The following is a 23,658-nucleotide window of genomic DNA, read 5'->3' as shown; positions in this document are numbered from 1 at the left end:
ACACACACACACACACACACACACACACACACACACACACACACACACACACACACACACACACACACACACACACACACACATATACAGTGTCTTTCACCAGATCAGAAATCAACCTCAGAAAGCAACCCTTATCTTCATGTCTACACCCGGAATTTATCAAGCACTAATTTATTAAATCTTGACATCGGTAGTGATATTGTGAGACACACAGAAGGCTATGAATGATTCATCAGCAGAGCCCTTGGCAGGTCTAAGATCTGTGAACTCTCTTATCCAGAGGTCTACAGCTGTCTTCATTAAGTTGCCGCCATTATGATCCCGTTACAAAATGATGGTATGATTAGCTTCTGAGTTGCATCTGAGCCTCAGAGGCACTATTAGAAGTGGAGTCAGTGTGGTTAATCTTTGTGAAGTTCCTTCCAGTACATGCCCCCATGTCCACCCTTTCTCAAATTCCAGAGGTTTCTTGAGGGGGAAATGAACTGGGTTACCATGACGGATCAGCCTTTTTTCATAATCTGAACTGCTTAGAGGGCTGTATGCATATTTATATCAGTGCCCCACCTAAGAAGTGCTTGCTCATGGTCTACGTGCCTTTTTCTCATCAACGCAAGGCTTTTCCCTTTTCATACAGAGCTGATCCATCCGTGGACATCACGAATGTCACGTGAATGACACTGCGTAATATTATTTACCCTTCATAGGGAAAGTCATTGGGATTTCACCTCTACACAAATCAAATTAGGCAGAGCAAACAGCGCGGACCCAGCGTTGACGTTGCACCACGGGCAGACAAGAGTTAAAAAGCTTGGTGTTAGCGCTGTAAATAGGATTTGCTAAGTGAATTTAATGCCTAATTGAGTGGAGAGAATGTACCCGGGGCTCTTTAAAAAGAGCAGAGTAATTCTGCCAACGCGTCTTTATCATTCGACTGAAGCCGTATGGAAAAAGTGAGCAGCAGGCCTTGGCCACCGTAATGCTCGGGCAGAGCTGGTTCCTCCTTGCAGCCATGGTGGAGGTGCTGCAGTTATGACTCGGGGCGGAGAGGAGAGGAAAGGAGAGGCGAGGAGAGAGGCCTGAATTATGTAACGCTCTGCTGGTAGCCAACGGTGAAAGATTAAGTGCTGGAGCTGGATTAAGTGTACCTTGAATGCGTCAGCTCTCTTTGGGGCTTGCAAGCAACGTACACACTCGCATTGCGCACTTTCGAAAAAGAAGGGAGCCAAACCTATCATGTATTAATATTAATAGGGAGTTGTATGATCGCATTGTCTGTACTTGAGACCAATGCAGTGAACAGAATTGTTAGAATGCATTTTGGCAAGTTATTATGTGAAAGATGGATGGTTGTCCTAATAGAGATGTGACCGTGAGGTTGTGCAGAAGAAAGTTTGATACTGTAGTCGAATGGATGAAAGAAGTTGCAGAACTGGAAAGTCAGTGGAGCACTCAGAAAGACAATAGCCTTTATTGTAGGTGCAAATAAGATAGAAGATATGAGAAACTGTTATTGATCCGACGCCTTTATAAAACAGCCCGAATGAATTTGGGCTCCCCACTAACTGATGAACTGATTGATTTCTTGCCACAGGAGAAGGAGCAGGAGCTGGAGCAGTTGACTAAGGAGCTGCGGCAAGTCAACCTTCAGCAGTTTATCCAGCAAACAGGCACCAAAGTCACGGTGCTGCCGGCCGAGCCCAGCGAAGAGGAGACAGACACAGGTGAGCAGATGGCACACTACACAGCCCTCAAAACACACAATCGGGTTCATACCAAGTAGCTCTTTAAACATAGCAGTGCGTTCATCCACTCAGGGGTAGCACAGCACACACTGTAGCTCACAGGTGACCTCTTGTGGTAGGGAGGGGGTAGAACCATGACTGCTCGACATACTGGTGCCTTTTGTGATGGTGCAGTGAGATTATTGAAATGTTCTCTGTAAAATTCCACTGCGGTTTGAATGGCACCATTGATAACTAATTTTAAAAGGTGTGCACATTACCATCTTCTGAAGCGTAGAGCAAAGCTGCTCATATGGATGTGATTGAGTTCTTGATGCGCTGAGCTTAGTTTGAAAGTTACATATGCAGTCCTTGTAAGTGATCTGTGCAGTCCTTTTGCTTGACCTCATTGTTGGCTCACCTCTGTGCTAGAGCACGTTCAGCTGCCAATGCAGAAGTGAGGTAACAGATGTTCGTAATCAACTTTTCCCACTCGTTTGAAATGTTAAATCAGTTTAATCACAAATTACAAATAGGGCTTAGAAGTGGGACACTGCTGTCAATTTTTGGACCGATGTGGTGATCAGTTCATCTGCCTATTGTGGAGTGCCCCAGTGACGTGCTGTAATGACTTCAGCTGGAGTGGTGAAACTTCAATTAACTGCAATCACCTTCTGTCTCTCCTCCAGATGTCACTGACCAGAGCACCCTGAAGCGCCTGGGCTCCGGCCGCCAGCTCCCCAACGACCTCCGTGCCCTGCAGAGCCCGCATTCCTCCAGCTTCAACCCCGAGGGGATCTACGTCTGACCTCTTCTCCCCAACCCCCCCCCCCCCCCCCCCCCCCCCCCCAACCCCAGGACGAGGGACTCTGCATGTGGGACATCACATGAGGGGATCAACAGTAGTGTGTGGGCGGGCGGGGGGGGGGGGGGGGCGGGGTGAGGGTGGGGTTACTCGGGGAAAGTCATATGTGATCCCTCTTTGATGCCATCTGGTCCCATTTGAACATGCTGAACTTTGGAATGCATGCGTGCGTGTGTGATCTGTGCCGTGGAGGCCACAAGTGAACCAGCCTCGACCAGGTACTACCCATCCGGGGTCAAGGTTCAGCGTGATCCAGCCTTTGCTTCTCCAGGTCCTCATGAGATCCATCTCTGGATTAGCATCTGTAGCATTGCTGGCCCCGCTGATGGCAATCTTTGGATCAGTGGCCGTGGACGACATCCCAACCTCCTGCTGGGATTCTATGGGATGGTCCTTGCTCAACAGCATGTGGTCCAGAGCAAAGCTATCTTCAGGACTTATTGTGGTGACGGTCTGATGATCCAGTGAGATGCTCTCTGAGCCGTGGTGTCAGACCAGCCACACTTGCAGGCCCTGGACCATATTAACCTTCAAACAGTGTTGGGGTTAGCAAACCCTAATCTTGTATTAGCACTCCTAACAGCATACACTATTGAAAAAAAGAGAAAAGCTTATTAACTGGCTTTAATGGTTGATCTGATGAAACCTTTAAGCATATCTTGTTTTTACACTTTTAGTCATTATTCATCACCATATACTCATTATAATCTGTGCATGTACAGTATACATGTCGCCTTATATTTTTCTTAAATCATGACTTTGCTGGATGGTTGGAGTGGTTAGGGGTGTCCTCAGACATTGAAGGAGACCAGGACAGTGTTACATTTTTCTTTATCATGTTGAACTCGTGGCAGCTAAGTCCCAAAGACCTCCGATGAAGATGTCATTCTCACTAAAATGGCTTAACCTCTCTCTCTTCCTTCGTTATCTTTTTATCTTTTCACACACACGCACACACGCACACACCTACAGTTTTTAGCGACACAGACCACTCTTTGCTGAATGTTGTGGAAATTCACGTCACCTCCACTGAACAAATTCCATCTTCTCCACACATTTCTGTGGTTCTGCAAAAACAGAACTGTCTAAATGAACACACAATCCATATTTATTCCCAGTATTATTGCAGTTTAATCATTATATTAATATGTTGAGCTAAGCACCCAGCATTAGGAATATTTCCTGTCATGGGTTGCGTTATACTCTTGCAAGCTGCTTTTGTTCATGATATCAGACGTCAGACATTCATGTTCAGATTCTGGGATCATAAATGAGATTAACCAAAGCGTCAGAGTCAGAGTGGGAATTGTAAGTGACTGAATGTAGCAGAGCTGAAAGTGTACAGTACGTGTAGGTGAGCAACCACACAAGGTCCATTTATTGAAATTGCATTTAAGTGTTGCCAATGACTGGATGGGGAAACCCTAGTTGTGTCCTAGAGGTATTTGATTGGATTTTTACACACATTCATACACACACGTTTACAATTCAGTTCCTAATGTCGGAGGACTGGAAAGGCTAACTAATTCAGTTGCAGTGGATCCACATTGTGATTGCTGTGTAGTCGTCCCACCGAAACGAGACAGTTGAACTCGACATTGGAGACCTCATTCAACTCGAGCGGTGGAGTTTTTGTAACTGTTTATTCCTGATCAGCTAGCCGGGCCAGCTCAGCTACACTAACTCGTGGTCCTTAGTGTGCTTGTGCCACCCGCCCTAGGTTGGATGGTGTCGTGCCTCATCGAGGCTGAGCTCAGCAGGCCATTGATGTGAGGCAATGGAGTCTGGTCCTTCTCCTCTCCCCATCCCTTGCACGAACAAACAAACTATCTCTCACTTGATGCAACAGGAGACTGACAGCATGCCTTACTGACAATAATATGTAAATAACCAAGACATATCACTACTTAGTAAAGAAAAAAAATACATATTTTTAATGTAAAATAATGCACAATGCTTTTGTTGTAAAATATGTTCAAGAATAGCTAAGATGAACTAACTTTTTTTATTTTGTTTTGTTTCAGAAGCTCTCTTGGGCAGTTAGCTCTGCATGCACTGATGATGATTTTGATTGAAGTCTTGAGTTGGAAGAGATTGCTAAACAATGTGTGTGTGTGTGTGTGTGCGCGTGTGTTTATGTGTGTATGTATGCGTGTATGTGTGTGTGCGTGTTTCTTTCTAGCCCTTGTTAACATGTAGTATTAAGACTATGCAGTGGCAACACAGTAAGCTCTTTCTCAATGCAGACAAATCATGGCCAAAATTCTATTGAAACCAACTTGTGAGAAACTCCAGAGCAAACCAGAACCAAACTCAAGAACCAGAACCAAGGCTAATTTCTCAACCTGCTGTCATCTGATGTTGAACTTTAAAAGATATGAGTTGGACATGATGGATAACTAAATTACTTTCTGCCTCTCTGTGTTCCTCAGATGTACTATATATCGAGTAAATTCAAGAGGTTCAAAACGTAATTGAAATACATAGGACTTTCTATATTGTATAAAGTTAAACATGTTTAACTTTTAATCATATTTAACTTTGTCACAAATTTCCCAGTTAAAGCTTGAGCTTGTTTTGAAGCTCCTACAACTGAGATAACTGAGTATTGTGCCTTTAAAATATGTTTGGTGGTGGCAGCAGAACCTCTTTCTTTAGCATGTGTAGTTGCCATGTTGTGGCAGATAGCCCATGCATGAGTAGCGTTTAATTCAGTTTTGATATATTTAAGTGAAGGTGAATTGATTACCCCAAATTGAAAGACACAGGGAATACATTTCTACAAAGCTTTTCCCCCAAATCTGTTTCAAGGAATATGCACTGATTTGTCAACATCAATTCTGAAGGAGTTTCTGTGTACATCTGGTTTCCATGATGTGTGCTGTTGTGTTTTAGTCCCAAAGTAATGACTTTTAAACATCGCAATATTTTTGTGTTAGATGTAGCAGTTCAAATGAAAAGATGGGAAATGGCACAACATGCTAGAAACGCATCGCTTTATGGAGCCAGCTAGCTATGTTGTGCTTATTCTTGTCTGGGACTGGGGGGTAGGGAAGCATGTACAGTGACTGATCCAATCATCTGTCTTCTAGCTGCATTTTGAAAAATATATCTGACTATTTTGTGTGGTAAGAGTAAGCAATAAGTTGCATATGGATTGAGATGGAACCAACAAATTAAGTGAAATTGTAAGTGCCAAATCTAATGCGCAAAATCAGTCTAATTTTGTTCTCTGTACTAACACTCCTCCACAAGTTCACACAGAAACTGATTTTATCCGACTGCCAAACCCTTCAAGGTGGGTTTTGAAAAATAAAAAAAATGTTTGGCGAATTATAATTTTTAATTTTTTTTCAATTTTAAAACCTGTGACCATATTTGATGTGCTGAGATGTGTCCACATGCAGTGACAGTCAGGACTCAAACAATCACTACCCTCAGTTTGTTTTTTAATTGATGTCAAAGCTTTGGTAAAACACCAAACTTGTGTCTGTCAATGCCTGGAAAAGTAAGATGTGGTGGTCCCACATTGGTAGAGCAGTATAACAAATATTTATGGCAACATTGTTAAAAGCTGCTGTAATACTGTAAAATACATAATAAATTTAGAACTGTGCTCAATGTTCATTGTGTGTTATCTCCTCATTCATTATACAAGCTGTCTTGGTTGGGTATGCACTTTTTACTGCTCAGGCATATTGTTTAAGTGAAAGTCAAGTTTTAATCTTAGTAGCACATTCAGAAGTCCCCTGTTCTGTACACTGCGATGCTTCATGATTGTTATGATCCTGTTGTAGTCAAATTTCATCAAGTTTGTTTTTTACACATCATTCTTGAATATGATGTTAAAGAATACGCAGTCCAGTTCATTGGAACAGATCAGGAAAGAAATTACCTTTTTCATAGGAGAGAAATGTGTAAGACCTCTTTAGTTGGCATAAAAACAAGATAAAAAATGTTTCTGTCTGGATGATAAGCATGGTCTGTGTTTTGAGTGCTATGGTTTAGAACAGCCAACAAGATATTATGTCTGTCCAGTTAAGAGACTTACTGAACAATTGCGTATGAAAGAAGATCTTCAAACACCTACCCCTACAAAAACCTCTGCTACCAATATATATGGATTGGGACCAAGTGTAGTTAATTAAGATTGCATGCTATAAATGATAAACCCAAAACAATTAGACAAAGAAATGTACTGAAAGACTTATTCATATTAGTCATATTCACTTGGACCTTATTTACAGATCTCCTACTCTCAGGCAGTACCAAAGGAAATTACTAAAGGGTTTGAGGTTTTAGGACTGTACTGTGAGTTTGCATAACTGAATTATGCCACACAGATTTTCAAAAGGCAAAGTGACTACAGGCCATTGGGGACAACGTAGACTTAACCACTCTAAATTAGCCAGTCAGATTTCAGAATAGTTTTGTGCTTCTTAGGATGGATCCAGACAAGAGCACATGGCAACAGCACTACATTAAGAGAGCTGGGGGTGGAGAGAGATGGCACACTGCTAACTATACTCTGCAAGGGACATATTTCATAACACATTCAATACAAAAAATCACCACATTTGACCATTCTGAGTCAAACAAAGTGCTTTCCGGTACTAGTACAAATTGTTCAATTAATTTGTTCAGTTAACTTTTTAATCTTTTAATCTCTATTTATGGGTTCATTTTAATTCACGGTTGGAAGGAAAGTCGTTTCTTTTCAATTGCACCAGTTCTGATATACTGTGACAGGTAATTCTCATGAAATCTAATCATTGTAGTCATCATTCATTTATATCAGAATGCTGCCCTCTTGTGGTAAGACCTGGGTAGGACTGTAAAAGGAATTCTAGGTTAACTCCATTCATTTGCTGTGTAGGGAAGTAATGTCAGGGCACAGTTTATTTTTACTTCAGTTACCATGACTACACTTAACTTTTATTTGGATAATTAATGTATACATTACAGTACTAGCACTTAAAAGGTCTACATTCATTTTTAAAGAATGAAATGTAGTTTCAAGTTTTTAAGAACACTTAGATAATTTCACTTAGCTGCTTTAGCTACTCTATACCATCATGTACAGACTAACTAATACAAAGAATATATTGAAATAAACTTTTCCTTTTTCAGTGATAGCCAACCTTTAGATGCTGTTGAAGTGTGCAGATTGTTAAAACTATACTAATTTATAAGGACAACCTAAGGGATATCCTACACACCAATGGATCTAAAATGTGTTCAGTTAAAAATATATATATTGCCATTATAATGTTAGCTTGTCTGTCAAACACAATGCTAACTACTTTCCTAACGCATTCAGTGACTGAGAGACATTGAAGACAAAAATTCAGTTAATCAAGTATTTCCCTTTTTAATGAAAGTTCACTTAAAATACGATACAGCCTTTTTGAGGGACTGATCGACATGTCTGATTTGACAACTGTACACATTAGCATTCCACTAGACAGAAACAGAGAGAAAGAGGAGATTCATCCACTTTGCATTGAAAGACAGGACAGTGCATCCACACTCCCACGCAGTCTTCTGCTATGACATCAGTGCTGTACGACATTCACATCAGCAACAGGGCTCCTGATTCTCCCATCTACCCGCCCGTCTCCATGGCAACCAGGACCATCACACAGACACACACACATACAGACACACACACACACACACACACACACACAGACACAGACACACACACACTCATCTCCAGGTATTAGCTTTATCTGAAGGTGCTGATCTACTGCAGTAGAAATTATTATATTTACAAGTATCAGCAATGTAGGTAATATATTGTGAACCATATTTCCTGCCCCACAGCAGACATTCTGAGAAGGCAATGCTTTAGAGAGGGGAGGTGGTATATTGCAGATTATGTTATTCCATCATGTATCTGATAACTTGGCACTGGTTCTCTCTCCTGCTTTAATACCCCCACCCAAACAGACTGAACTGATAAAACCAAAATCATTTTAGCGTCTCTGATAAAATGGCATGACTTTGTGTTTTCCAATTAGAAAGGACGGGGTGAAAGGAGATCATATTAATACAATTCTTATTTACTCGCAGGGTCCAAACCTTGCCATGGAACACAAATACAAATAGTTGTATAATTTCATAATATTCTCATAATTTTCATAATACTAATTCTATTTAATAGAGGTCATTAGAGCAATCATTAATGTCAGATAAAAACTAAGTTACACATACAAATAAATTACATATATATATATATATATATATATAAATTTGATCATTTGTAGCTCTAACTCGCAATGATTTCCTTGAGAATTATGTTTGACTTAAAGGTAACAAAACCTGCTTACAGGACCCAGCTAATTTGTACTAGTTGCTTTACAGTTTCTTTTGTAGTGTAACAGTTTGACTGGCCTCTGAGAGTCAAACATAAGGCCCAGTGTGGAACCTCACAGCTAGTACTTTAAATAGTTAGTCCTGGAGAAATGAACCACTTCTGCCACCTACTGGACTTTCATTCCCTCTGGAGGAACCTGAACTAAAACAGCCTCCAACACAATATACAGAATATTAGCCGATACATTCTCATCAATTTAAGGCCTCTTACGCTGTGGCCAGACAATGACAAGCACCACCCCTTTAAGAGCACTCTGAGGGACCATTAAGTTGCGTGTTTGTGATGGTGGTGGGGGCGTTGCTTAGATACCCTCTGACGAAGGTATGACACTTAACCTTTGAGAAAATACACACATTTACAATAGAGTTCATCACAGTCTTCTCCTGTCAGGTCTTTTTTTTTTTTTTTTTTAACATCATTAGAAAAAAAGAATAGAAAAGTTATTCATCAGAGTAAGATTAATACACTTTTGCATTTCCAAAAAAAAGAACACACTCTCGTTATCTTCCTTTCCTTCCTTAGAATATTTACATAACATTTGTTGAGTCAGTCCTTCAGTTTCTTTCATTTCTTTTTGGGCAAGGGATACTGCTCTTTTCCTATTCAGCAATTCAAATTCAAATTCTAAGAAATGAATAACTGGAATGGGAGTAGCGTTGACTTGTTAAGTGTTGGTAATCCGACAAGAGTTACTTTTGTTTGTGTGATGTGATAGCTAAAACAAAGCTAATTAATTCATATTTTGTCCAGGGTCAGTCAATGTAAGTGCACAAAGGCTAGATGCTAAGTGGCTCTAAAGGGCTCGTTATTTATTTCTTTATTTCTTTATTTCCCACTGAGCACAGTGGGGAACGTGCTGTGACATGGATAAAAGGGAGTGTTTAGGGACAGTGTGCTTGCTGCCAAATGTTAAGTGAACGGTTCTGGATGACATGGAAGGACTGGTCGGCCAAAAAAAGCTGCAGGCCCTCCTGTGCCTTTCTCAGGCTATTGGGTTTAAATATGCAAATAGAACAGTATCTGAAAGCAGCACTGATAGCTATGCACGGACAGTTGGCCAATGAACAGTGGACAGAGGAGGATGGGGTTCCTAAGACCCACATTTAAAACAAAATATCTCAGTTTAGGTTGGAATAAGTCTGTGACTTGCATTGCCAGAGTGTATTTCCATGTGCTTAGCTTCTAGTGATTTTAAGTGACACCAGATGCTGTTTTGTTCCCCAAATGTGGGCTATGTATGACCTTCATTACTGTTGTGGTTTTTGATTACGGGCATTCTTTCCATGATACAAACGTTCTGTCCATAGCTGTTGACTTTAAGGTCATCAAGTATCTGTGAAAGTTGTTGAATCATATCTTGTCTATGGATTAAACTGGATTAAAACCTTTTTTTAAAGGTAGTATTGAAGTATTTAAGAACTTAGGAGGACTAGGACTGAGTGACTGGTGAAAGCCTCTATCTAAAGTGCCTACTTTAGATAGAGGCTTTCACCAGTCACTCAGTCCTAGTCCACAAGCCTGAGATTGGACTGGATAGTTTTAAAAAAAAAAAAAACATTGTAGAACACCACAAAACTCAACAAACTGCATTCTCACTTGAATCCTCAGTTATTTTCAGCTCAGCAACAGGGTCCAAAAGGGAGAAGGCTGATGAGACCAGCCTTCCCAGAATCATCCATCACACAGAGGTAGATCTTTCATCACTCCCAAGGCAATGACCTAAGCCACTTGGGAAAGATCCAAGGGGTCAAAACCTCATCCAACTTTCACAAGCCGCGTCTTCACTATGCTGTGGTCCTTGTGCAACCCGAGGGGTCTCATCACATGCCCCCCCCCCCCCCCCCCCTTGGCGATCCAATAACACACAGTCCCTCAGCCATTTAGGATAGACCTTTGCAAGTGGAATCTTCCAATTCTGCACACATGGACACAGCCACAGTCACATACTCTACGCATATATACCCCGCAAAAAAACACCGTCCCCACAAATACTCTATCCCAGTCTCATAAATGTCATAAATTCAACATTCCCACGTTGCAGCCAAATATTTTCTTCCTAACAATCACCAAGAACCCTTTGGACTGACCCAAAGGACCAACCACAAAGGGGGAACTCACTTAAGGCATTTTTCCACTCCCTGACCTTGAGCACAGTACCACAGCTATGGCTTTGGTTTCGATAGAGTTCATACATTGCTAGATGACGTAGGTGAGGTGAGGTGAGGTGAGGCGGCACGTTGCCGTGACGAGTGTCGGATTCATGCAATCATCAGCGGTGTCAGGTGGTGGGTTTCTGCATTAGCCCCCAAACTGTACAGATATGTTTCAGAGAAGATGGTCCAAACAGGATTGGCACCATGGCTTCATGGCACCCTGACTGCCAGGGGAGGGGAGAGGGGGGGTGCTGCAGTCCTATCTGCAGGAAGTGCCAAGCACAGAGGTGGGTTGGGGGTTGTTGTAGCGGCTTGCAATATCGTTGGAGGAGGTTGGGGTCAGAAGCGAGTTGCCGTTGGAGCTGGAGGAGCAGTTGAGGCGTAACCGCCGGAGGTATTCAGCGTGGAACGGCTTGTGGCTCTGCAGCACCTTGATGGCCTCCTCTATGGTGAACCATTCCCTTTTACGGCCTGCAGGGAGAGACAGCGAGTATGAGACGTGAGGTGTAAAGCTCAAGCATGTCAACCTACAGGGGGTAGGATACTTACAACATTTATAAGGATATAAGAATTACATAAAGACATGAAAGTTGAAAGCAGGAGATTAAAATGAATGCACCTTGAAACATTGAAATCTACTGCATCAGTCACATGCACCGCAAACGATATGACAGAATTTGGGTGAGTGTGTGGATCTGCTAAGAAAGAGTCTGCACCCAGTACCAGGGAATGTGCCAGTGGGAATATTAATTATAAAATGATTAGCAAGAAGCCATTTGTACATGTGCAGATGGTTCTATCTATGTATCTAAGTATCTATGCTGGAAAAGAAAACTATCCCAGCATTCAGTGGGGGACGCTGATAAGTCAGGTGCCTTTGCAACACTGACACCACACTGCAAGATGACTGGGGGCCCCTCAAGGGGCCATCTACAAATAGTGCTGGTTTTTGATTACTGGTCCACTTGTTGGTAAACAGAGAGGACAGGGTTCTTGTGTTTCAGCAAATGTTCTCTCTCGCCACAGCTGTGCCAAGAACAGGCCAAACCATTAAAATAACATGTGAGAACAAGGTGTGAGCCTGAATCCCTCTTGAAAGAATTTAGATTTTACAGATATATAAAACATATCTGCAAGGCTGTGGGGATCCAAAGTTGGAAGTGTGGAGAAGTGTGGTCGGTCAGAGGCAGCCAGTCACTACCCCTTTACTGTTAAGTACTGTTAACACAGCGAAGCCCTTAAAACACACAGGCAGCCAGATGGGCAACCATGTGGGCCACAGACAGTTAAAGACTGACCACTTCTCTCCGGGTCAGGGCAGGTGAGCAGAGGGGAAAACAGGGAACTTTTGTGCTCTCTGAGCTGGGTGTACCACTTGGCACCCAAGTCAATTGTTGCCATTTGAGGAGTGGAACATTTTATCCTGGATGGACTACAGTTTGTTAAGTGAGGAGATATACCGGAACAGAGAGGTCTGTACACTTGATATGTAACAGTGCCCTTTGGAAGCTGTGGAAGCTGTGGATACTGTTTTGGTAATGCTGAGACATTGCAACGGCAATGACAACATGTGTATTGGGTGTGCAAATATTTTAGGCATAAACATAAAGGAAGTAATAGGCACAGTAGTAGTTTGAATTGTCAACATTTGTTCCAGTAACAATAATTACTCAAATTACGAATCAAATAAACCACTCACTTATACCACTGTGCTTATACCACAAGAACTTGAGCCTCTTCTGACAAGCCCCCACCCCAATCCCCACACTGTCACTCTATATTCAACTAAAAAGGCCATGCTCATCCTCTTAGCTAAGCATACAAACAGTGACTCGTGCCACATACATATCAGTGAGCTGTGATATTTAAAATATAGAAGGCATATCTTCTCTAGATACCCTGGCTTTCTGTGTTAATACACATCAGGAAACAGCAAACCCCAATAAAACGCAAGATTTATGTGGGAAACAAGACCCTGAGATGGCCACGTGAGATGCCCGGTCAAGGCCGTAGATGCATTTCAAGTGTTGTGAAAAGACTGGGATAGACTGGGCTTAGCAGCTCTCCAAGAGCATTCTGACCTTTGTGTCCCATCTGTGTCCCCCTCGGCTAAAAATAAAGTAGTAACACACCATCTCATAAAATGTAGGACCTGATTTCTTATCTCTGGGTTTTATATCTCTATAATACAGAAAAATGTATAGAATATGCTTTAAATGTACCAATGTTAACCGAGTCCTCCCAGGCTTCCAGTGTCTCAGTCACAGTCAAGACATACACGTAGGTCCGGTTCTTTCGGTCTTGGTTCTGCTTTGAGATTCAGATAAAAACAGTGTTAAAACTGTGCTCAATATTTGTAAATAAGGAATTCACGTGTTAAGGTACATAAGGGTACAGGAGTGTTGCCACAAATATATAGCAGCTGAACGTTTGACATGAAAGTTAAGCCTTACCTCGAAGACACCCAGCAAACGACCCAGCTTGCCTTTAACTCCAGCCTGAGGAGAAGAGAAGCAGTTTCAAATGAGTTTAAAAGTCACACAAGCTAAGGAAAGGAATGGTGATGGTAAAACATATGAACATATTAAAACACCATCAAAACAACCCAAATATTACAATCCCACCCATAAAACTCCCTAAACCTTAAGATCGTATGCTGAAAAAAACTCCTCCAAGGCCTTTAATTACCAAATCGTGTCATGGTCCAAACATTTTCAAGATGTCCATAATATAATTAAAAACCAATGGTAGTTCTCACAAGTGTAAGGGAGTGATGTCAAACCACTATTTTGTGGTCAGTGTTCGTTGAACACAATCTCCTTTAAATAAGAAACCAGGCCTCAAAAGATCAGCAGTTTCTGCCCTGAACCACCATACTGGCTGAAACACAAATATGGGGCTGTTTAAGGTTTAAGGCAAATTGAGGAAATGGCTCAGTTTTCACTTAAAGTTGCATGGTCTGCATTACCATAGCTAGCTATGTAGCATTCCCACCAACAAGGCAACACACACTTGAATAAAGGCTTTTTCTAATATCAGTGTTACATTTCCTACTCTCTACGTAAACACTTTTTTTATCATTATTTGTTTGTCAAATATCAAAGGTGAAAATGCACTCTAGTCATGGCTACTAGCCAAGAAGCTGCTAACTGATTAGCAGTGCAAAACTTGAACCCAGGTTTCCAGGGTTCTGTCTTATCTTAATAAAACATGTTTCATTAAGTGTTAAATATTACACTAATCATCTGGATCTGATTTATATATACACCATATGTTCAACACACTCTATACCCTAATGAAAACTGCTCCTGTCCTGCTATCAAGTCACACTTGGGTGGCAGTGTGGAGACAAGGAACAGAGTACCAAAAGTAAACAAGGGGTCATATCACCCACATCGACAGGTGAGGATGGGGATGTTGTCCCCAATCACATTCCTGCCATACCCTGACTTCAGATATCTCGGGCCGTACCCCAGGTTAAGTTACAGAACCTCTGTAGGCAGAAGTCTAGAGCTAAAGAGAGGAAAGCAGGGACGGGCCAGACATCTCAGCCTGTAAATGTGCTGGAATCTAGCACAAGGGCCAATATTAGCTTGCTGACGTTGGCATGGTGACAAGGTCATTCAGGGGCTGGAGTTATGATACACCCCTAGACCTCGGACAACTTCACATTAACCACTATCCCATCTAGGGGAAACTCAGGATAAGATAGTGGACTGGACTTAACTCTCATTCAGTGATATTTCACCCCATGTTCATAAGTGAGATCTGACCATGATCACATGAAACATGAAGCTTTCTGCCATTGCCAAGGTAAACTGGTCAAATTATTCAGGCACTTATACTTGTAATCTATGCTATGAACTTAATATGGACTTATAACATTTAGCATGCATTAAATTACATAGCAGCAGCTAGCATGCTACGAGAATAGTCACTGCAGTGCTAAACTAGAAGGTGCTGCTGCGCCAATGGAGTGCTAAGACGTGCGTGTGCTATGCCCACACATATCCGCTCTATGACAGATAGATGACGTTACAGTGAATTACAGAAGTATCAAGTAGACAGGTGTGATGAGAACCATGTGAACTTGGCTTGGATTTTGTCAGCACTCCAAGTAAAACTCTTGCTGTTAGGAGGTGAAGTTAAAGTGACCTTGTCCAGGCTAAAGAAGGTCAACAATTGCATGCCCTGCCCCCTGCTTCTGTATGTGTATAAAGAGCTTTACATCACCATGATCACCAACAAACAGCAATAAAAATAACACAGAAATGCCCGGAGGCCATTAGAGAGACACTGTGTGAGTGTGGATGTTGGGCCAGAGAACAGCACTTTGCAAGGGACAGACCACCAAGGCAAAGAATTGTATCCAATTATAGCCAACATTTTTGGCACTGTAATACAGATGCATTTTATGGTGACGTTCATCACGGGAGTGTTGTGACTCAATTGACTATACAGGAATTACACCCACCGGTCACTATTCTAAAGCATTTTGAGGAGTTATAACAATAATTAAAAAAAATGTGTTGAAAGTTCTTCAACTCTTAAAATGATTTGAGTGACACTTTTGGTGTCATATTTGAGGTGCTATACAGAACAGGCACAAACCTCTTCAAACACTTCCCGCACAGCAGCACCGCAGGGCTCCTCCTCGGGCTCCATCCCGCCCCCAGGGACGATCCACTGGTCGGGGTGTCGACTGCTGCTCACCAGCAACACCTGACAGGGAGTAACAACAGCATTAGTCAAGCCTTGGATGGCAGATACTAGAGCAGAATCAAGCAAGGATGATGATATTTCTTGCCCTATGTGGCCTGGTATTTGCTCCAGTTCCGAAGCCTGAACGTTCACACCACCGTATCTAATAACGACAGATGAGTTGTCATGAGACCATGCCATTGGATGAACTGGAATATGTGAAGATAGTTCCCCATTGGCGGCTATACTTAATGCAACATTATATTATTTCAGGGATGAACAGTGAGTTTTGTGGATTTTAACTGCTACCCTCATGTAAAAAAAACCTAGGGTTAGCTAGGTCTAACCTTAACCCTAACCATGATTCATATCTAAACGGCTTTGTTAGCTGAATCGGGTATGTTACAACTGGCCAGCCACTGAACTCTTCTGGGAGCTCCAGGTAGTCAGTAGATACTAGCATGTGAGTCGGCTAATTAAGTGTTTTGTTACTCACATGATAGCATCTATTGACTGACTACTCAGAAAAAGTTGTATCCTGACCTATAGTGAAGATCACACATTGTAATAATATGTTTGTAAATGGTTCCTTCACATGGTTTGTGACATGGTGGGAATATCTGCCTATGTTGCCTGGGGATCAGGGGGAGGTGGTTAGCGCTAACCCTGATCAAATCCAGCAGATGCTGTTAGAACAGGCACCTGATCTTAAATTATGCTCTCAAATGACATGAGGCAAGACGCATATATTTAACCCAAAGCCTTACCAGAGAGTGCCTGAGATGACCTCTCTCATTGAAATATCTGACCTTTATGTTGGATAGATGAGATGCATGACCATGAAAAAGGAATTCTTGCCTCTGTTAAAATTACAACACATTCCCACGACTCAGTCAAAGCGCTGGGCAATAAAACTATTTGTTATTATTTGATGCTTCCTTACATTAAATAGTGTTTCGTCATCAAACGTAGCTTCAATGCGTTCACTTTTGCGCTACTGTAACCCAACATGGCTAATACAATTGCTCCGAAGGCCAAAGACGTCAGCGTACGCATGAGGCACCTGACCCATCCCTGTTGCCTTTCACCCAAACCCTGCTGAGCTCTGAGATCCAGCGTCATCTGTGAAAGGGCAGATGGAGCACGAGACACAGGTGGGGAAGTGAGACTGTACTTAGGCGCGGCACACTCCATCTGAAGGCTAATCCTCCGGCCAGCGGGGCGGCCTTGAGGCGTCGCTGATGTGGCCCTCTTAAGGGAGGTTCTAATGGGATTGTGGAGATTGATGGAGGAGGGTCGTCTGCCGCAGACTCCACCCGGCTGAGGGAGCACGTGTCGCCTCTCCGTCAACAGGGTCACGGCTCGGGGGCTGGCACCTGGCTTTTCCTGGCGCAGACTGAGCGACACGGTTTATTTTTGCATACGGTACATACCTATGGGGCCAGAAACATCACAACGCAAGCAGGTGCCTGGCCTACTTCTGCCCCAGCGCACGTTTGACCGGGGGATCAACGGCACATATCAGGGCGAGCTGGAACAGCTCGCATGAAAAGACAAGTAAAAGCCCTCTCCAAAGCCACAACCGACAGCAGCCTATTTATGACCATCATTGATGGCCATCATTAGCATTCCAGGGAGGACTTATGGCCTTCTGGATCTGAATTGTGTATGTCCGGAGGATATGTAGGATCAATGGAGAAGGGAGGGGCTCTGAGGAGTGTGTGACCGTGTACCACCCACCTATATGTCTGAATGGCAGCCCAAGGTTGTCACGGAGATGGCCTGACACTGGTCAAATCAATCTTCCAAACCGCTGACATATATATTAAAACTGACGGCTTTATCAAGTGTGTCATGGTGCCTAAATGAAGACGTGTTTTCAAGCTTCATATTTGTGCTGTCACAAGTGATCCCACATTAAAGACAAGGTCCTTGATTGCCCCCCTCAGACAGGGCGTGAGGCTTGCTTCCTGGAAACGATTTCGTTGAAACTAATTTGCCTCAGATGAACAAAGCAATGCTCTCAAAATACTGATTGCTGGAAAGCTCCCCGAGGCATGTATTGGCGACCTGACGCTAACCCTGGGAAGTCACAATTCAACCCCATAAAGTACAGAGACAAGCCCCTCGCATTCACAATTGATTAATCGGGGTAACTATTATATCATGGTCCTAACAGACTTCATGCTATCCAAAAAGTGTACTCATTGTATATTTTACAGCAGAAGATCAGGTCACTTTACATTATTTGTGACCAATACTGTGCCATGACTACAGAAAAATGACCAGTACCTACATTCACCTGATATCAGTTACTCTGTCTTATCTAAGCAATGTGGAAATAATGATAAGCCCATTCTACACACTGCGCTTAGTTCAACATTCCCTTGTGTCTACGTCTTGATTACAAACCGAGCAAAAAAGAGAGGGACACATGAAGAAGCAGAAGGCCACAGAGAGAAGGAGAGAGAGAGAGAGAGAGAGAGAGAGAGAGACTTGTCTATTTGTCATGGTTAATCAATAGTCTGGCAGTAAAAAGGCTTTTTCCACCTGCATAAATAAGCCCATGGCGGTGGAACAGTGGCGTCTCAGCAGTAACTGGTGGGTGCAGTGCTTCTGATGTAATGCAGGGAGGGCTGTGTGTGTGGTGTGGGTGGTGCGGGTGGAGGGGGAGACCACAGCTGAAAGGTGCAAGAGTCATGACGAGAAGGCCAAGGGGGGAGAGGGGAGGGGGGACAGGAACGTACTAGCATGTTCCTGCTGAATATGGACCGCTACGTGCTTCCCAGCAATGTGCCAAGTCGAGCGACAGACAGCGAGCTCTGAATGCCTCACCACACTGGGGTGTGAAGTTGAATTTTGTGCCCTTGGACAATTTGGAGCTTGAACCCGCAGGAAGCAAACGAAAATGTTTCGTATTCCAATTCCTAAGGCGAATGAATAACTTCCCATCTTTATTACTTCTATTACTGTCTGACCCTTGCTCCCCAGAATGCCATGCAAGTGTTATATGGCGAGGGCTTTCACCATAGCTCTATGTTTACCACTCCTGTTTTCCGGACACAAGTCCCTACACATTTACTGCAAAGGTGAGAAAACACCCTTTCCTGCGCCCCGCCTCCGGTAACCCACAGCATACAAGCATGGAAAAAAAACAGCGGGAATGTGGATGGAGCTACTCCCACCCAGGCACCCCTCTGTTTCCCCAACTCTGCCAGGAATCCAGGCAGGAAATAAACACCTAATCTCTGCCTGAGAGGGAAACATGATGAGGGAACGCTGACGGCTGTCAAATAAACCCATCTCCTAAATGTCAGAGTGAAAGGGGTTTGCAGTTACCCCACCCCTCTACCACTCGCACCCCAACTGAACAGTCTTCACTGAACGCAGGACAGGGAGTCGTAACCCCCACCACTGAAGATTCACAACAGCATTAGCCTTACTTAGCAGATTAGCACCCGAGATGCACCAGGAGAAAGTCTTTTCTACAGGCTCGACACTGAGAAAAGAGTTTCCGCAAATCCCTTTCCAGTGAAATGGAGTGAAACACTGATGGTTACAAGTAGCGTATCTTATGCAGTAGCTTCACACTACATCTAAACAACCTGTGAGAAAACAATGGTTGCATTGTTTATTAGATTATCTGACCATTTTGGAGCCACACTTAACCACAAATAAAAATCTGATTTGAAACACCAAGAACACATAGAAGAATATGAGTTGAAATCCAAGATGCATTTCATTGATTTTGCTTCCATTCCCTCATAATATCAGAAGACATTCCCTGACCATATCTTCTGTGAGCTGCACATTGCCCAATAAAAAGCGTTAAATATCTTGGCAAAACACCTGAGCTTGGGTCTAATCGATACGCTGACCTATATATATATATATATATATATATATATTACCTATATATATTTCATAAGATGACTGCCCTGCAAAAACTGAACTCCAGCTTCAAAGCAGTCAATAAAACCTTGTGACCCCCTGACTACAGCCTGTTTTCAGCCTGATCTGCTTTAATCAAGCCACCACAGACGAGTCTCAGTCCCACCACTGCAAAACGCCCCAAGACTCAGCCTCAGACACCACACATACAGGCCTCTGTTTCCCACTTTCCCTCCCTGGTGACACACACTTATTCGCAAGTTTGTGTTGTTGTCAGTTGACCCTGACCCTTTGGAAGGAATATTTCCTGTTTTACCTCATCTGAGCTCAATTGCTGTCACTGATCCCCCAAGCTGCCTCGGAGATCCTTTCTCCTCTGAACAATGCACAGACACCACTGCCAGCTCCAATTCAGACCGTCTGGTTGTGTCTGACAAACTGCTGAAGGAAAACATCTCTTAACCCTGTCACCAAAGTGCAAACGGAGTGGCAGGCTAATGTTTGCTGGTGCTCAGAAACATTAAGTCAGTAGGCCTACATGCTTGTACATTTATCTGAATATCTGACTTCTCTACTAGACCGTGCTGGTCTTTGACTGCAAGGCTGTATATTTAAGCCTGAGGTTTGTTTGGTTGACATAGTGCCACTGGCATATCTGCTGAATTTTACAAGATTGGCATTCTGACCATTTCTGGCAGGTATACAGCAGTGGGAGGAATTACTATTGTTGTAGCAACACACTGAATTCACAGCACAAATTACAAACAGTAATAAAAGCTGGCCTAGTGCTCCTCGCCAGGCAAAATGCAGACACTGAGACACACATCTCAGATGAACCAATTGAAAATAATGATTAAGAAAAAAAAAACACAAGCGCAAAACAACTTCATGACAGTGGTGTAGAACTTGCTCCATGGATTTGCACCATAAGCAAATGTTTAACATAGTTTTTCTGTAGAGGTTAGACTGTAATGGCTGGCACCACTGCAAGCTGTTTAGAAAATGAAACAAGGAAGTGAATTAAAAGCCCTCCTAAATTGAACTATTGCATACGACAATCCATGAACCCAAGTTTACATGGAAGTGACATCACTGACTGTGTCTGATAAATCCACCTCCATCTTCTTAACACTGGATATATTTTCCATTTCATAAGAATTTCGAGCAAGGGACCTGCAAAATAGCTAAACAGGTACATCTGAAAACACTTTCCTGAGTATCCCAAAACAAACATATAACTTTAACTGTAGATGACCGCAGTTGTGCTTTAATACAAAGGAATAATACTGGAAGTAGAACAAATGAGTGTGTGTGGGATACAAACACTGTCATTAAACTCTCGAAGAAAGCATGGACATCTGCATATTGCATAACGACAGCACAGAGCAAACACTCACAAGACCTCTTGTCACCGTCGGTGCCATGACACAAGTGATTCGTTTCATTTTTGTGACAGCCCAAATCTGACTTGGGATACTCTGACTGTGGCATGACTACGCAAATAATTCATGTTCCACATGGTCCTACGGTCTGACAGCTATACTGAGTCATTATAGGCTAGGGCACACTTTGTGTAGACTGAAAAAAAAATGAGAACTTTAAGGTAAGATTTCGGTTACCTGTCAGGAAGCCATACTACATAATTAAACCGATAAGTTTACATAATGCAGTTTTCGAATCGGCCACAGTCAACGCTAAGGGATTGCTTGCGCTGCAATGAATATTGTAGCCTTCAGTGCTTTTGATGTAAGGTACCCTGGCCAAATGAACGTATGACGACTTTGGTTTACAACATAAACTGGCTGAGCGTTGGCCGACACGTATCGAATATGTCACATTTTGAACTTCTGCGACCAACTGCTGAATTGGGAAATATTTGATTAGGCAGTAGACAGCAATTTAAGCATCGACAGACATCCTATCCCAGGGAACATGGTGCGTTATGTGTAGGCTAGCGTTACCTTTTTACACTTAATGGAAAGTGAGACAGAACTGTGCTGATAAGGATTATCGTAGCAAATGAAAGCAAAAAAAAACTCAATGAACGTATAGTAAACAAAAGGGAACGCACAAGCTTAATTTTACTCTCTAGTGTGATGCTGAGCCGATTATAGAGAGAAACCTGTCGAGTAACATGGCCACTTCGGGTGGAAGAAACGGATAATAGGCTAGAACCATCTGCTTGAATACATGTGATTACAGGATCTGATTGTACTGGCTACGCCATATACCGGTATTTATTTAAAGGTATAGACAAACAAGTGATTGCAAACATAAAAGACTGGTATTCCGGTTGTATGCTCAACACTGACATGCAACAGAGCGCCCCGTCCCTTTCGTTGTGCTTCAAACTAGCCCAAACTGGATAGCCAGAGGCGCTGTGTACCACTGCACACAAAAGACTGGCCTGTAGCAAATGGAAAACGCATTGAAGTGATAGAAGTAAAAGAAAATTAAGATTATATAATTAGGCTATAAACTATGACCCTTTCAGCGTAACCATTTGTCTCATATGTCATTACGCTTGGGACATTTTGTAGGCAGTCTATAACCTACTGTTAGAATGGTCCTGAGGAAATAATGATAAACTATACACATTAGTTAAATTGCTAGGTTTATGGTATTAACACGAATAGGTCGGTGACTAAGGTAGCCTACAAGTAGCCTATGTCATTCCACTTGGAACTCAGATACCGAATCAAATCAACTCTTAACGGACAGGGAACCCTTGAGCTGTCACTGAGAAATATCGCCCTCCATACCTCGTCCTCGCGTTCGTTCTTGAAGCACAGGCATGCGGCCCGTTTCTTGAAGCCCTCTCCGTCGTATGTTCGGGTCTGGTTGGGTTTGAACTTCATCATGTAGTCTGCTCCCACCTTTACCAACCTCGGTGCACACGACAGGCTGTAGCGAAAGCGCGAAAGGTATAACCACTCGAGTCAAGGTCTAAGTGGCGAGGCAAGAAACGGCATTTGTATGAGAAAGCGGTCCAAGGCAGAGATGAAGTAGCCGAATAATGCGATTTTATTTGTGTATCTCCCCATTCACTCCAGGCAAATTAGATGCTCGATTCACTTCTCGAAGATTGCGAACAAACCCATCGCCAGTCTTCACGGTCGACAGCTTTGGGGCAGTCCTGTATATAGCCTGGGCTAAGCGTAGTGAATACCCTCCCACCCCCGTCACCAGTGCGCAGCTGCTGGATGTCAACACTACAGGATAACACAAACCCAGGTTGTCTGGACTAATGCTTCTATTGTAAAAGTTGTTGGTCTGAGGTCAAATTGAGATAACTCTAACCCAAATCGCAGCCGAAGATGTAATCAATGTCTTTGAATGTAGGCTATGGTTGATTAATTTTCTGAACTTTCGACCATGATATAATCTATTGTGATCTGATAATGTCATGGATTAGACATAACGCCAACATTACCTTCAAAGTGATCTTTAAGTACCCTCTGAACGTAGCATAGACGTTGGTATATCATGGCAAACTTGGATTAAACGACATAGAACGTAAATGCCCAGACAATAAGACTGATATCATGTTTTGTAGACAAAACAAAGGCATTATTCAAAGGCAAAATCATTAATGCCATTTCCCTGCTAGGCAGTAGGGACCCATCCGTGCATTTTAATGAGAACATACAGCTTTGATGGTCGGGAAGAAGTGTAAGCAGTGTTTTATTGTGACAGCTATTTTGTTTTCTTCGAGACTTTCATCAACATTACATTGTTCTCTAAATCTGTTGCACTGCATTTTTACAAATTAATTTAGTATTTGCCTCCAGGCTATGAACAGGCCAGGGTATGGACTCCTATCATAGTACTTTGAAGAAAGATTTTTCTTCAAAATCATATAATCATGTAATGCTCAATAATGAGTATGGGCATGTAGTTCTCACGTCATGACCATGACGACTTAGACTTTAAGACCTCCCTTAG

At 42.7% G+C, this 23,658-nt stretch overlaps 2 protein-coding genes across 7 annotated transcripts in view; one reads left to right on the top strand and one right to left on the bottom strand.

Moving 5' to 3' along the window:
• rassf8b (Ras association domain family member 8b) overlaps positions 1-2,547 on the top strand; it is a 28,815-nt gene extending 26,268 nt beyond the window's left edge. For all 5 annotated transcript variants that reach the window (XM_031582573.2, XM_031582571.2, XM_031582575.2 and 2 more), the window contains 2 exons: positions 1,595-1,724; positions 2,414-2,547. In XM_031582573.2, coding sequence (XP_031438433.1) covers positions 1,595-1,724; positions 2,414-2,532 — 249 coding nt within the window. In that variant the 3' untranslated portion in view covers positions 2,533-2,547. The remainder of the gene's footprint in view (positions 1-1,594; positions 1,725-2,413) is intronic.
• A 5,388-nt stretch (positions 2,548-7,935) lies between these two features.
• Positions 7,936-22,901, bottom strand: nudt4b (nudix (nucleoside diphosphate linked moiety X)-type motif 4b). Of its 2 annotated transcripts, none has more exons than XM_012824437.2 (5): positions 22,476-22,901; positions 15,733-15,843; positions 13,575-13,619; positions 13,344-13,431; positions 7,936-11,592 (listed from the first exon to the last, which is right to left on the bottom strand). In XM_012824437.2, exons 1-5 carry the CDS (start codon positions 22,572-22,574, stop codon positions 11,381-11,383), a joined length of 555 nt encoding a protein of 184 aa, XP_012679891.1. In that variant the 5' UTR covers positions 22,575-22,901; the 3' UTR covers positions 7,936-11,380. The 2 variants fall into 2 exon arrangements, with proteins under 2 accessions (XP_012679891.1, XP_012679892.1); XM_012824438.2 differs by having other exon boundaries at positions 13,344-13,428.
• Positions 22,902-23,658: the final 757 nt, after the last annotated feature.

This window comes from Clupea harengus, chromosome 16, assembly GCF_900700415.2.
Source record: "Clupea harengus chromosome 16, Ch_v2.0.2, whole genome shotgun sequence".
NCBI classification, from domain to species: Eukaryota; Metazoa; Chordata; class Actinopteri; order Clupeiformes; family Clupeidae; genus Clupea; species Clupea harengus.
This window is presented reverse-complemented; position numbering and strand designations above follow the sequence as displayed.